A 15102-nucleotide genomic window follows, 5' to 3' on the forward strand; every position below is an offset into this window, starting at 1 on the left:
TCCCCTGCCTCTCTGCCTGCCATACCTTCCCTGCCCTGCAAAGGGCTTCAAAGGAGCAAGGAGCTGCCTGTGTCTAGCAAGAAGCACCCTCTCGTGAACGTGCTCGTGGAAAAAGTTCAGCTTTGACTTCCAAATCACCAACCAGTGATTTGGTGTCGCTAGCTCTCCCATTGATAGCTGGGTGTACCCTGATATTTTCAGCCAAACGTGTTGACTTTTCGTCAGCATTTTGAGCAAAACCACCGTGTTGCACTGGCTACTTAGCAACTGGCTTCAGCCTCATCTGGGAGTTACTCGTCTGGATCTGTGTCACAGCGCTGCGCTAAAGCAATGCAGCTTTGAGATGGGTTTCTTTTTATTTTTTAGTTGTTTTTTTTTAATTGAAGGCAACAAATGAGGGACTTTGCGGGGGGGGGATCAGGAGGGGTGGGCGGATGGACTGACAGAAGTTCCCTTCCCATGGAGTAAAACAATGTTGATGAATTCATGTGAGCTGGCCCCCTCCCCAGCCCCATAAATGCTAAGAGAATGACCTAATGGGTTTCTTTCTTTCTCTTGTTCTTTTCTGAAAGAACAGGGATTTTTTAGCTACTGAGCAGCCAACAAATATTTTTGTGTAGATGATGGGAAGGGAAAAAATAATAACCCAATCTTAACCCAGATCGATCAGGACTTGCAGGGGAAGGATCCTGTTTCCAGTCGATGAACAGGAATCCTTGTCAGAGTTAATGTTCAGTGCATGGGGCGAGTGCAAAGCAGCGGCTTGCTGGGGAAAGAGGGAAAGACAGGGAATGGGCTGTATATTCTGCAAGCTATAAACTGCAAACCCTGCAAGCCCAGAGCTCCCGTTGGCGCACCGAGCTGTGGGACAGCGGGGGCAAGCGAGTGAGGCTGTCCCCAGGAGAGCCTGCGACTGCTTCCAGCCGCGGTCCAGCGACGGCTCTGCACAGTCCGTCACAACAGCTCTTTTTTCTCTTTAAGTAATGCTAAGACAGAAGCCACCATCAGGGCTCCTGCTGCATTACGTTCCCCTGCTTAGAAGTCTGTATCTTCCCTTTGCATTTTGCGGAGCAATAAATTCATTTTAAAGTAATTACAGCCTCATCCTATGTGGACTCTGCAGGAACAAGACTAAAGTCAGTGGGACTATTCCACTGAATTAAATGATAGCTATCAAAGATTAATGGGGTAAAGAGGTGCCTGCCCCTGTGATGTTATTCCTCCTTGGAATAACAAGACTGGATTTTTAAGGTTGCTTCTTGCTCTTTTTTGTGTCTCTTGCATTTGATATAGCAAGCAGATCACACAAACATCTCCATACCATCCTGTGTTTGGGTCCCTACACCCTGAGGACAGCCTGCTGGGAACATAAACTCATCAGGAAATTCTTGGATGATGTCCCAAAAAATATTTCTAGAGAATAGAAAGTTGGTCTGGCAGGAGAATATGTTTAAAATATAAATAATGGATGTTTCCAGCACACTGTGTGCTTTGAAGCTGTGCATCTTGGGTCCAAAAGGAGGGTGGAGTGTGCGTTAGAGGCAGCCAGAGGACCGAGATGCTGTGTTGTCTTCAGTAAGTGCCTGGAGCCTCAAATCCTGGTGTTTGAAGATGGTCGGGAAAGCGCTTTCCATCGCAATCCACAGCTGCTATGTCAGCTGTGTGTTCACTTGCAGGTGTGCAGGCAGCACAGCAAGGAGGGGCTTGTTGTCTCATTTTGAAGACTACTCCATTATAAGCAGACTCTAATGAAGCAGACCTACATTTTTATCCACTGCAAAAGGCTTCCCCTTGCTCCACAGAAAGGGAAAGGGCAGAGGAAAAACAACAACGCTCAAAGGAAGCTCTTGAGACTTCGAGCATCATAGAGCAGAAGGAGCAGCAGCAAATATTTGGATAGAAAAACAACACTAGCATTTATTATAAACTATGTCCAGTGGTTGCTGTGGTGATTCATAACATCACCCCAACATCAAAATGCTCGGTCAATATTGTGCACCAAGTTAAGGAAGCTCACTGACGCTTTTCTAAATGCATTATTGTTCGGGATGTCCCCTCATCAGCACTTTTCTCCTGTAAAGCTATTTAGTGCAGCACTAGCATCTTCCAGCAGAGGATCCAGCTGTGGGAGGCGGGTGTATTTAAAACTGCTACCCTTAAGGACCAGCTGCGGCACAGAGTTCAAGTGCTGCACAACAAATCAGTGCAGAAGCAGGCAAAGACCCACATGTCCCAGCCACGCTCACTCTTCAGGCAGGGGTAACACCCTCAAATTCCTCTCCTCCTCCAGAGCACTGATTGCTTTTATCCTCTAAATATAAATGCAGAAGTGAAAACTTTCCTCTGTGTGATTTTAGTGAATTAGTTCTCTAAATGCAACAGGTTAGTATGCAACAGGTTATGGCAGCTGAGTGTAATTAAGAACAGGTTTCTATAGCTTGACTGGAATCAGCCTTCTTCCCAAGTATGTATTTTGTGCAGCCTCATATGAAACTTAAGAACAGATGTCACACGGTGCATCAGTGGATGCAGATGAACTCGCTCCATGCTCGTCCGGACAGTTGCCTAGGACCTACTTTGTCTCCCTTTTCTCAGCTCCTTGCATCTTTCCGCCTTCAGCCCAGTGAAATGTTATGCTTTGTTCACAGATAAGTAAACTGAAAGTCATTTGACCAAAAAGCTCTTTGGCAGAGCCAAGAAACAACCCTGAACGGCTTGTGGCTTTTCTGGGAGACTCTTTGCTTTCCAGTTTACTGGATGGGTGAGTCAAAGCGGTGGGATATGCCGAGGCTGAATGCACTGCACTCACACAGCCGCTGACGTTGTCTTTGCTCCTGATCCTTTCAGCTTCAATTCCGATGCCGGTCGAGCTGCCTCCCCAGAGGAAGGCAATTTATTAACTTCTACCTAAGATCTGAACCATTGCATGAACAGCAGGAAAAATGACAGCATCTGTCAGTGAGAAGCGAGCTGACGTGGGAGCACAGGAACAACTGACCACTACACCAGCGAAGCTCTCCTGCTTTTGACACACCCTTGGGTGCCATTTCCTATCATTCAAGTTGATTTCTGAAATGCACCAAGTTCTGGGTCCAGCCAAAGCACCCTCGTTCACTGACAGTTCCTGTCTCCCTCCTTTCACTCCTCCCACAATAGTGAGAAGGAAGAAACCTCGTTACGTGTTGTTGCAGCAGTTGCAATGATACCTGGTTCTGCCAGTGATGGCATGAACAGGCTGCAACAGTTATTACCAGGAGTGGGAATGAATGGGAGGAGGGAATAAATGGGAAGAGAGTGTCACCAAGCGATGGTGACACTACAAAAATTTCACCCTGGAACAGCTCCATGCACAGTCACAGTGGTGGAGCTGGAATTGGGTTGTTACAACGGCTGCTTCAATTGCAGCTCGTTTAAGTATTATTCTGGGGTGCAGCAAGAAAGGCTGTAGCAGAGCCAGCGTGTAATCCAGAAGCCGTTGTAGCAAGGTCTTTGGGGCAAGCATGCTCTTCTCCTCTGTTTGAATGCGTCCAGCACAGCATGATCCTGGTTTGCAAGCAGAAAAAGAAAATCTCCAGGACTGTAGGGTTTTGCGTGGTTTCACTGCAAAGAGCAGGGGTGGAAAAGTTGACTTTAGCAGTGTGTTTGCAAGCTGTAGGAGTTGGTTTTGCCACTGTAACAAGCAGTGGTGATGCAGCAGAGACAAACATGGTTCCCATGTGCTTTCCATCAGAGATGCACCAAAGTGATGCTTTCCCACAGTTTTCTGCTATGGGCAGTCAGTTCCCCTGACTTCAGGGATGTTTCACCTTTTTACACCAGCATAGATCTTGCCCTCATGATTTAGCAAAACACTTGTTTTTTTTTTTTAAAGAGAAATGGCAGGACTGGGATGAGATACTGATTATGCAGTGACTTTGAATTGCATTAAGGTTCTCACCTCTTTCTTGTTCCGGGAAATTGCATTTGGATCTATCGATCCCAGTGACAGGTTTGGGAGAACAAAGTTGAGCACTTTCGCTGCAAAAACCTGTGGGAGAGGAAAACAAGCAGTTAAAGAGCTAGTTAGAGCAAGAGAGAGAACATAGAGGGCCAAATCCTGAGCCGATGGGAATCAGCATGGAAGTTAAATAGTTGAGAAATGTCAGCTGACACTGGAGAAAGATCTGTCCTATATTCAAAACATTTATCTTAAAGAGAAAGTGTTTAAACTGCCCCTGGGACCAGGGAGTGGGTGTGCTAGTCTGAAGTGCCATCAGCTGTCTGTCCACACGCAACATCACGGCTTCCTTGTACTTTGCCTTTTTCTCGTTCTCAAGTTCATTTCTAAAAAGGCCTCAGTTAAGCACTTTGATAGGAAAAAGCCATTTCCAGCCCTCGGAAGGGCTGGGTTTTGTTGTTTTACTGCCCTTTCTTTGCTGCCACAGCTTTGATTTCAGGCTGCAGTGCATAAGTGATGTTCGGTGCAATTTCCAGTAGTCGCCTAGGCTGCACTCTTTTTGATAAGCATATTCTCCGGGGAACCTGTAAATAAACAACAGCAAAATGTGCATGCAGTGGCTAAGGAAATCCATCGCTCACTTGTCTCCTGGGAACGAAACACAAAAGCGTTCAGCAGCCTGGGCTTGAAACCGCTGGCAGAAGAAAGGGTAACTTCTTTCATTTCAATAGCACTACAAGCACATTGATACCAGGGTTCTGCTCTGATCTTTGAGAGCTGTCTTTAATTAAGTGATCACCACTTATGTCAGAAAACATGCAATTAGTGTTTGTTGGTCTGTTTTATGGCCCTTTCGTGTTCACAGCTAACACTTGCAGGTAGGCTGTCACCTCTGTTCTCTGTTTCTGCTGATACGGAATCACTTCTGAAGCATTCCCTGACATTTCAGATCTCAGATGATACATAACAGAGCAATTAAGGTATTAGAGGAATAACACAAGGTTGAAGTCAAAGTCATCCAGGAGTGAAAGGCAATAAAGACTCACAGCAGATTTGAGAACACGTGTGTACCTTGGGGTGGATGTGACTGGGAACCGGTGTCACTGTCTACTGGTACATTGAGCCCCTTCACTGGCTATGACATTGTGTCACCAAAATTAATTTCTACTGAGGTCTCCAGAGTCAGATTAGTAAAATAACATATCCACACCGATGCAGGTATGAGCTTATGATGCAAACAAGCAGGAATGGGGTTTTCTTTGTTTTGTGTTAACTCCAGGCAGTGATGATTTGAGGAATGCGTCTGCATGAACCCTAGGCAAGGTTATGGACTCTGTGCCCTGACAACGCTGTAACAATTTTGCTTCTCTGAAACTGCTTAGGATGACCCAGATATATGCCAAGTAACTCTGGATACCTAGCTGAGGTATTTAACTTAGAACAAGTGTAATTGTCCTAGGTTTTCTTTACAGAGTATGGGGAGGGAGAGAAACACCTCCCAGAACACCTCTAAGATCCGAATAACGGTCTGGAAGTGCCTGTCTCCAAAGATCATCACAACAACTAAGGCAATTAGGCTGCCCTAAAATTGGAGCCTGGGTTAAGAGCTAGGGTGAGTTCTTATGCCTAAAGATTGCTTATCCAAGAGGAAATACCTTGGCATGAGAGGTTAGCTGATGCTCTCTCACAGTCTATTTAAAGTACTGGCCACAAGATCAATATTAAGGCCACAGATATTTAGGTCCAAGATAACACATAAAAGTAAAAGATGGCAGGGTTTTTGGAAGATGGGGGCTTTGCTTACTTTTAAATTTGGCTGAAGAAGGAAGTTAGTTGACATACTCTCAAATTCCAGAAGACAACGTGAGTTTGATGGGGATTCTGCTCCGTGTCTGCTTGGTACATGTGTGAATATTTATATTGCCAAGGATCTGCAATAGGGATTTTGCAGAAGGAGCATAAATTTGAATCTTCCTCTCGTATGAGCAACAATACACCAGCCTAACGATACGCTGAAGACGGGGAAGGTGCCACAAGGAAAGGAGAACTACATACATGCTCTTTCTCAGGCTCTTGCTTGTTGGAGACAGGCTAGACAGGCTTTTCTCAGGTTCAGAATGGCCATTTTTCTGTTCGAATGATATATGCTTATCATCCCAACCTCACTGCCTACTGATGACCTTGCCTCCGTGACATGCTTTGGAAATGTTCTTGAAGTTTTTGCGTGTATCTGGAGTTTTGCCAAACTGAGTCACAAGCTGACTGTTAAACTGCCACAGAGATAGGGCTGGCTTCTGACCACAAGTAGAGCAGCACGTACCGTCCTGGGTTGGTGATATCAGTGAAGTCATTTCTGGTGTCCAGCTGTACAAAAGAGGCACCAGGCCCTGTACATAGACATGTCAGATGTACTTACACACACATATATATACTCCCTGTGTGCATAAAATCTCTTACTTATGCAGAGGCAGAACTAACCTTGTTCTATAGGACTGATTGTGAAAGGAACTCCGCCACCATCCTTCAAAGGGTCTTCAGATCTGCAGGAAATGCTCCGTTCCCTCCAACATGTAGTATACCCTCAAAATTCAAATGTAATTTTCTTGGAGGCAAGGCCGTGGACAGAAAAATCAAGTTTTATGTTTTAATAAAAAATTCAGAAGGTTCCCCTGGGCCTTCACTGATTTTGCGAGCACTGTGATACAGTTTGTGACATGCCCGACTTTTAATTAAAAGCTGTGTTGTTGAAGTGCTGGCTATATTTAATACAGGAAAGGTTATCTTCCTGTTGGTTCAAAGTAGCAATGTCGGTTCTTGAGAGAATAGCTCCCAAATGATCAAGAACGGGTAATGGAATGATGGGGATATTTCTGGTTGGGCTGAGGATGACACTACAGAGCCGTGGTTATTAGAGCTGCTCAAGGCCACTGCAGATGTGTGAATACTAATGGTGTTCAAATCCAGCCCTTCCCTCTCCATGAGAAAGATCTCAGAATAAGATTGCAATAGATGGCTGAACATCGCCTTTTGACTGGAAGTGTAACTTGAAGCTGATTTCATGGTTTTTGCATTAGTTTAACTATATGGGTGCTTCGCAACGTAGACACTTTTCTTCTGAATGGAGCAATCCCTGTTCCCTGCACACCTCGATGTGCTTATGTCTCTCAGCCATGATCCCTGCTTGACAAACTGCTTGTGTGAATGCCCTTTAGTTCATTTCAGCTACAAATGAGCTGGATATTAACAAAAATGTGGTGTTTGAACTGGTTAAGCTAGCCAGGTTCATTGAGCTGAAAAGTCTCTGGAAGAGACTCTACAGAGACCAGGTTGAGAGCAACTGAACAGGGTTATCAGGGAGATATTGTATCAGGGATATGATTTGATATGATATGATCAAGGAGATATCAGATATGGTGTCTCCATACCTGGATACCAAGTCACCTTATATATCTTTGTCTGAACCTGTTGACTAACATCTCTGCTAAACTGGACAGACCAGAGCAAAGCCAAATTAAGAGTTTTTAATATAATACTTCATTCTAGTTTGACTATATCTTTAAAAACAGCCCTCTGCGCTGTTACTGAATGAGTGGGACACCCTCAGGTTACTGGAACAACGTGATGTCCAGTTGGGTTGGAAAGCAATAGATCAGCAAGAGGTCAAATGGAAAACACAAAAAGCGAAGAGAGAATATTGTGTACTTAGTCTTTAAGTCATAGGCTGAGGGCTAGCATAGGATTAATCATTACGGAATATTTCCTAAGGGGTTGTCCTGCCCACCCAATTTCAAAGCACTCAATAACAGAAATGTAGTGGGGGATACTCTTTTACCCTTAGTCTGCTCTTTGCCAGCATATGTGACTCCCGTCTCCTTGCATCCTTTGAAATCTTGAAGATTCAGAGCCAAATTTTGCCCAGATTAGTTGAAAAGAAAAAGGGGAAGGCAGCAAGATCCCTCCCTCTTCACTGGATTTGCAACAAGTAGGTTGATGCTTCTGTCAGGACACAGGATTTATAGGGCTTTGATGAAATTGTGTTTCTGCAAAGAGCAGAATTTGATTTTCCCGCACGTAGTCTGCAAACGCGCTGCGTTTCTGCTGCTGCCAGGGCTTGTTCAGCAGCAAGGGAAGATATTTCTAAGACAGACTGAAGGACCCAGTGTGTAATCTGGCCCACTGTTATTGTTGCCTTGAGCCCTCGTTTGTTTAGGCCAAGGTAAATTCTTGCTCAGTTGGAAACTTCCCCAGCAAAGGGATGAATGCACTGGTCCTTGGGAAACGGCCCAGGGCCGAGAAGTCGTACCAGTTCCAAGGGAAAACCAAAGCCTTTCTGCCTCAGAGGCACAAACACCAATGAAATGTTTTTTGGCTGCCAGAGGAAAAAAAAGCACACAAGTATTTTCAGCTCAGCTTTATGGGAAAATGTGTCTTACACAGGAATATTCTGCCTGTTTTCACTCCTTCCTCCTGAAAATACCTTTTCAACTCCAGGACTGATTTCAACTAAATTTGACAGAGCAGAAATATTTCAGGAATACTTAATTTTTTATCAGTTTTGAGACACAACAATAGATTTGAAAGAGAAAGAAACTCACTGTGCACTTGTATTACTGCATGCGAGAGAGTCTCTAGGAAAGAGACCGTATAAACACCTCCAAAATACTTCACTTAGAGATTAGGATTTCCTACACTGAAATAAAGCAACAATCTGGTACAGATCTGCAGGAAACCAGACAACAGTAATACTAGTTTCCACAGAACTGGTGAGTCCTTATTTCAGGAAGGGTTTAGCATCTAGCAAAAGGTATAGCTCTAGAAGAAGGAAAATCTTTCCATATTTTCCTTGACTCAGCTGGAAATAGAAGGCTGACAGTGTCTCTCACGTTCAGACTCTATACTATTTTTTTTCTTAATATTTATTCTTTTTCCCTTTCCAAAGTAAGAAAAAACAGGGGCACTGGTGCTCATGGGACCCTTATGCTGAGTCAGGTGTAGCCTCACCTGTGAAGAATCAGCTACCAGCCTCCTGAAAGCACCCTTTGGTGCTCTGACTCCTATTTAAATAAGTTTTCCTGGACTGGATGACCTTAGGATTCACTTCCCCTCTGAAAAGTAGGTGGACTGTGGGGGAATCAGTTAGAAAGAAAATACTGACCGGCATCCAGGTGGTGCAGATCTCAGCAGGGTTTTGCATTTTAAGGCTAAAGGTCTTAACGCGTTTCCTTCAGTGGCAGAGTGAGGTGATTAAAAAGCACTTTTTGGTGCTCATAATGATTTGTGGGGTCAGTAGATGGCTTGGTTACAGCAGAAGGTGCAACAGGATTATACTGAAAGCTGAGGCAATCTGTTTCCTTTCTCTTAGAAGAAAAAAAGCCAGGAGAAATAGCTTAGAAGTAGATTAAACCAAGAAGCTAGCCCTAGGAGAAGAGTCTAGGGAGAAGGGATAAAGGAATGAATCCTGTGGGAATGAGATGTTCTGTCACTCCTGCTGGCTTTGCTGGTCCTTCCCTTTGCTTCCAGCTTCTTTTAGAATTGTTGTTCATTCTTTTAAAAATTCAGACAGGAGGGGAGAGCTGAGGGTCAGTTGCCTTGCAGAGCCTCCCTGGGGAAGGGCAGAGTGGGCAGACAAGTTTGGATCAGAAATAGCTCTGGAAGGGAGATGTGAATGGAAGTGGGGGTAAAGCCCAAATGCAAACTGAAGGAGATGGTCTGGACAAGAACCAGCCTCGGTACCAAGCCAAATGGGACGCTGCTGGGGCAGTGATGCCTTAGCGGGAAGCCTTCTTTGAGGCTCATGACGGATTCCTGGGACTCAAGAGCTCCAGTTTTGTTTAGAAATTGGTCATGCCCCAAACGCCAAAAATAACCCTGGCCTGACTTAGCCAGCAGCCTGTGTTGCAACTACACCAGACTCTGTATGAGTCAGGAAGAAAACTGGAGGGGAGGAAGGGAAAGGACGGCACTGTGTGGGCTGCCGCAGGGTCTGGTGGAGAAAGCACAGTCTGCTACCACCTCCCGAGGTAGCATCGTTCTCTGACTCTCATTTAAATAAGTTTTTCTGGACAAGTTCAGGATTCACTTCCCCTCTGAAAAGTAGGTGGGACCGTGGGGGAGGCACTTAGAAGAGAAGTATTGACTGGCATCCAGGTGGCACAGATCTCAGCGGGGTTTTGTGTTTTAAGGCTAGAGGTCTCAACGCATTTCCTTCAGCAGAAGAGCGAGGTGACTAGGTGCAACGCGGGTTTGCTCTTACCTTGATGGGAGTGGCGACTTCTGGGCTGGCTACCACTAAAGGAGAGATTAACAGCATGCCTGAAAACTCACTGGGTCTCTCGCTAGCTGTCAGAATGGAGATGGCTCCCCCCTGCAACGCAAAATAACAGCCCACAGCTTAATACAGGTGTCAACATCTCGTTTGTATCAACATCACGTTACTGGAAGGGTTTCAGTCCAAACAAGCAAATTATTTCTGCCCCAGTGAGAGTGCAGGGTGGTCACCGAGGAAGGCTGGAGGAGTAGGGCACTAGAAGTGTCTGGGTTTTGTGGGGGAGAAGAGACCTGGTTTCTGCTCTCATGCTGTAAACCCTCACGTCACACTGAACTCAACTCTCTCTGCAGTGTCCATGAGCTCCCTAGGATGCCTTCTGTCCTCCTCAGTTAAAAGGACTAAGAAGAAAATGTCTGAAGTGGTAGTTCAGGTGGGACTTGAAAAATAAGTTGAGGCTCTATCAGCGTGACAGACTGGTGCTGCATCGGGAAGATGCCGTCAAGCCGGGCTCGCTCCGTGCTTGTGGCGCTGGTAGCCTGGGCAACGCAATGCTGCCATCCGGCATGCGAAAATCTTCACTAATTACTGGAAGTTAAATATTCTCCTCTTCAGTGTCCCCAGCCTCTCCAGCTCCGCAGCGCCGCGCCCAGAGCCTGACGGCGAACACCCAGCCCATGGTTCAGAGCTGAACGCCAGCCAGGCTGATGGCGTGAGGACAGTGGCCGATGGCGTGAGGGGTGGGGGACAGAAGGGACCTGGCTGGCTTGCTCGGGAAAGTTTGCAGAGGATTAGTTGCCAAGGGAAATATTTGGTGATCTTCCACGCTGCCGGAGAACCAGGGGCTTGTTACATGGAGCAGCAGCAAGAAGCATCCCAAAGACCTCGCTGGGAAATTAGCTCCTTGTTACAGCGGCTTTGGAACGCAGCGAGCACTTCAGAGCATGCCATGCCTTCTTATGCAAGAGCACTTGTTCATCTGAGCATGGCCTGAATCCCAAAGTACTTATTCATTTTTGCCTCCTCTGGGAAGGCAGGGAGAGCAGATCAATGACATCAGTGGGAATATTGCTAGCTTGAATAAAGGGATTTGGCCCGTGCTGTCAGAATCAGACTTTAGATCTGTTCACCAAATCAGTGCCTTTGTTTTTGCAGCCCTAATCCCTGGTACATTTTCCTGTTAGGTTGTTTAAGAGAATGAGGCTACAGGGTATTTTCGTGCTTCATCCCCTAGCCGCTCACAAAGCTTTGGAGGGCTTAACCTCCTGGTTACTGGTTAAAATGAAAGGAGAAGCCCGATGCTGCAGGGAGGTGGTGAGACTTACCATGTACCCGGTGTGAATAAACGGTCCTATTAAAAAATAGGCCCATTGTTGCAAATGGCACTAATTAGAGCCATGATCCAGGTAGAAAAGTTAAGGACTGACTATACTCAAGACAGGGTGGGGTAAGGCATGCTGGCAACTCAGTCAATGAACGAAGCGGGAGGGAAGGTTGCTTGTTTTGTTTTTCCTGCTGTGGGCTGAGTTATTTTCTGCCATCCACAAGGCTACCACCGTGCTGCGGCACGTGTCCGGGGTGCTGCGGGGAGGGGTAGGGGATGGTGCTTACCATGGAGTGCCCCAGAATGAGAATGGGCAGCTCGGGGTGCTCTTTCTTCATGAGATCAATGTGCTGCAAGCTGTCCCTGATGAAGACGTGGAAATCTGAGACAACCATACGATCACCCTCGCTCTGCCCATGGCCAACTGTAGGGGAAGAGGAGAGCATGCATCTAAGTCATTCACAGCAGTGGTTGCAATCAAGAAAGGCTTTAGCAGAAACATGCCTTTAGACTGTTACTGTCCTAACTTGACCTTCTCCTGCAGTCATCTCTCAACAGATAGAGTGCTGCAGAAATACAAAGGAAGCTGCACAGAACAATTTAAAAAGTGCCATACTGTCCATGATCTGCTTAAAAAAAAAATTTATATTCCCCTGTGTTGCTAGCTGCTCTACAAGACTGAGAGTACCGATCTCATCTCTTGCTGCCTTCAACATCAGGGTGAGGGGGGCAGAAGGGCTCTCTTGCCTTGCTGTAGGGATGGGCGGTCACTGCATCCTGGGAAATCAGTTTTTGCCCCGGGGACCATAGCCGCTGGGGTCTGATGGCTCACTGTACTGAGCCAACTGGTGCGTAGAGTCTTGGCAAGAAACATCCTTGGCAAAAAACATCTGCAGACTAGATGTATGGTTGCTATAAACTTAATGGGCCGTGGACACAGCCTTTTCCAGTGCCTGGGTGTGCATGAGCTTTGCAGAGTCCTGCCTTTTCTCACTGCTACCCTGGAGCACTGGGTGGGCTGGAAACCTTCCCTGCTATGAGGTGAAACGCCCTTCGCAGGGGCAGCCAGTGATGGTGGTTGCAACAGCCTGCAGTGGGAAAGTATCCGGTGGCATGCTCCTCCTAAACAAGAGTTAACGCGAACTGTGCTGCACCTGGACGCGGTTAGCTCATTCTGTATCTGGGAATTATCTTGTCTGATCAAAGGGACGGGAACGACTAAAACGGGAGATGGTGAGTTGCTATGGGAACAGCGGCATCCCTGGCAGAGGTGGAGCCAGCATCACCACAAACACAGCCCCAGGCAATTTTGAGCTTGCAAAAGCTTGAAATTAATACCACCTCGAGGAAGCAGTTTGCATGTTTACCTGACCATACATACATGTTATTATCTATCACAAATAGGATTCTTCCTTAAAAACAGTCTCCTTGCTTGTTTCTGTTCCATGAAGGTTGTTAAGGAAAACTGTGAAGGGGAAAACACATCCCATCCATATGGGATAGGGTATAGGGAGTCTCAAACAACATCTCCCTCCCGCTGTGTGTCTCCCTAAGCCTTCTCCATTGGGCACTCAGGCATACTTAGAGGCACGAAGGGGCAATGACATGCCAAAGGAGGTGAAGCGCCTGATAATTGTTTGCAGGATGGTACCCCCTCTAGTGATCAGCAAAGCAAAGCATTGCCTGCCCAGCCGGAAAGGTAAAGGCTTTTCAGTTAGATCTGCTGGCAATAGTCATACCAGAAGAAATCAGTATGTCTAAACTTAATTTTCTTGCAAGCCATCAAAAAAACCACCTTCCAAATTAGGCAGAACTTCTAATAAAAAGCTGGACTAAATACACTCCGTCTAAGAAAAACTGAACCCCAAAGTTGCTCTGCTTTTGTCCTGCCAGGTGCTCTCCAGAGCTGGGTCTCTTGGCAGCAAACACTGCAATCAGCCATGCTGTCTGCCAGATAAACCCATAGATGTCATGCTGGTCAATTATAAATAACATATTACGGGTTCTGCTTTCCATGCACACATTCCAGTTCCTGCCAAAATATGATATAGCAAGCATTCTCCGTGGATCAGTGACCAGACACAAATCGAAGAGCCAATTAAAATGCAAGTTGCAATAATCTACAGAAGTGAAGCCATGTGTGTGGCTAGTAGTTCTATTAACTTTAAACTGATTTTTATTACAGATGGAAAGTGAGCTTTTCCCAGCTTTTATACATGTCCGGTCCACTCTCTTTGTGGACCTCAAACGCGTTATCTGCCTAATATTTAAACTTCAAATTTAGCAGGTTAATATGAGTTGAATAGCCCAGAGAGAGGAAAATTTTCTCTTAGCAGAGCTCTGCACTTCCACTTTTTTCTCCGGTGTGCTGCTTGCACTTGCTTCTAGTATCTCTTTCTCTAGAGTGTCCACGTAAGACAGCTGAGCAAGCAGAAATAGCAAGCCCCCGTGGCCCAGGTCTGTATATGGGCCATGACTCCCTGTTGTGGGGCTGTGAGGCTTTGCTCTATTTTTGGATGAGACAGAGGCAAGTCTGGAAAGCCTCCTTGGTCCTCAGAAAAACCCCTGGTCCTACCACGTAACAATGATACTGCTCACAACAGTCAAATTTATGATTGTGGAAGTCAAGAAATACCTGTAACAATAGCTGTGACAAGCATCTCACTGGATTTCTGCAGGGTTTGGGGTTTTTTATTATTAACTTAATGAACGCACCTTTTGACCCTGCTTTTAACTACTAAACTACTGTTCCCCACTCAGATGGCACAAAGTAATGCTTGAGGAGCAGTTTGTCTGCATGTATGGTAAAGGAAGGCCATGCAAGGCTTTGCTTTGATAATATCCCCGCCCCCTGTGCAAGGTTAGCCGGATGGCATTGCTAGGTTGTGTTCTTTTCTTTTACTATTTTTCTCTCTTCCCCTTCAAGAAACCAAACTCACTCCACCAGAGAATGAGTTTATTGCAACTTTGAATCTCCCAGTTGAGAAACCTCCAGGGTGAGGAACTAAGACCTCTTCTATTAGATGGAAGACGTGCACAACCAAACATCAATACAGTCAAGAATATTGACATGTATTTCTCTGATCTTTTGCCTTTAGAGCTATTAAGAATGAAAGGTCAGGTTCATCCTTGACCTTTTGGGTTTGGGTTTTGCTGGGAATGAATCTGACGTAGTGGTTCCACAGTGCCAGTGGCAAGACACTGGGTGCAGGAGGAGGGGAACTGCCTGCGCCTGGGAACTAGAACTAACCAGAGGCTGCTCCACACCCAAATGACACAACACCCAAGGGAGACAACAGAAAAGTGTCATGAGAATCACAGCTCCGCGAGTTCCTCATCACAACGCTCCCTCTGGGGCCCCTGGTTTCAACAGGGCAATGTGAGGTTATGACCATGAGATGCTCATCTGTAAAGAGCTGTGATTGCCAGTGCACATCCACGTGACACACTCGGTTTTCAAAAACTGTTGAATAGGTTTCATTTCTATCTGGCTTCACATCCAGCTTGTGTGGTTCACTGCTAGTATCGTGTATGTGCAGTGGCTCAGTGATCCGACCATTTCGGGTTGCCTGTACT

At 46.0% G+C, this 15102-nt stretch overlaps 1 protein-coding gene across 2 annotated transcripts in view; it reads right to left on the bottom strand.

Annotated features, from left to right (window-relative positions):
* MGLL (monoglyceride lipase) overlaps nucleotides 1–15102 on the bottom strand; it is a 67928-nt gene that overhangs the window by 6947 nt on the left and 45879 nt on the right. For both annotated transcript variants that reach the window (XM_075158920.1, XM_075158917.1), the window contains exons 4-6: nucleotides 11814–11950; nucleotides 10191–10301; nucleotides 3938–4027 (exon numbers count right to left, since the gene is read on the bottom strand). In XM_075158920.1, the coding sequence (XP_075015021.1) occupies nucleotides 3938–4027; nucleotides 10191–10301; nucleotides 11814–11950 (338 nt within the window). The remainder of the gene's footprint in view (nucleotides 1–3937; nucleotides 4028–10190; nucleotides 10302–11813; nucleotides 11951–15102) is intronic.

Source organism: Calonectris borealis, chromosome 10 (genome assembly GCF_964195595.1).
Source record: "Calonectris borealis chromosome 10, bCalBor7.hap1.2, whole genome shotgun sequence".
Taxonomy (NCBI): domain Eukaryota; kingdom Metazoa; phylum Chordata; class Aves; order Procellariiformes; family Procellariidae; genus Calonectris; species Calonectris borealis.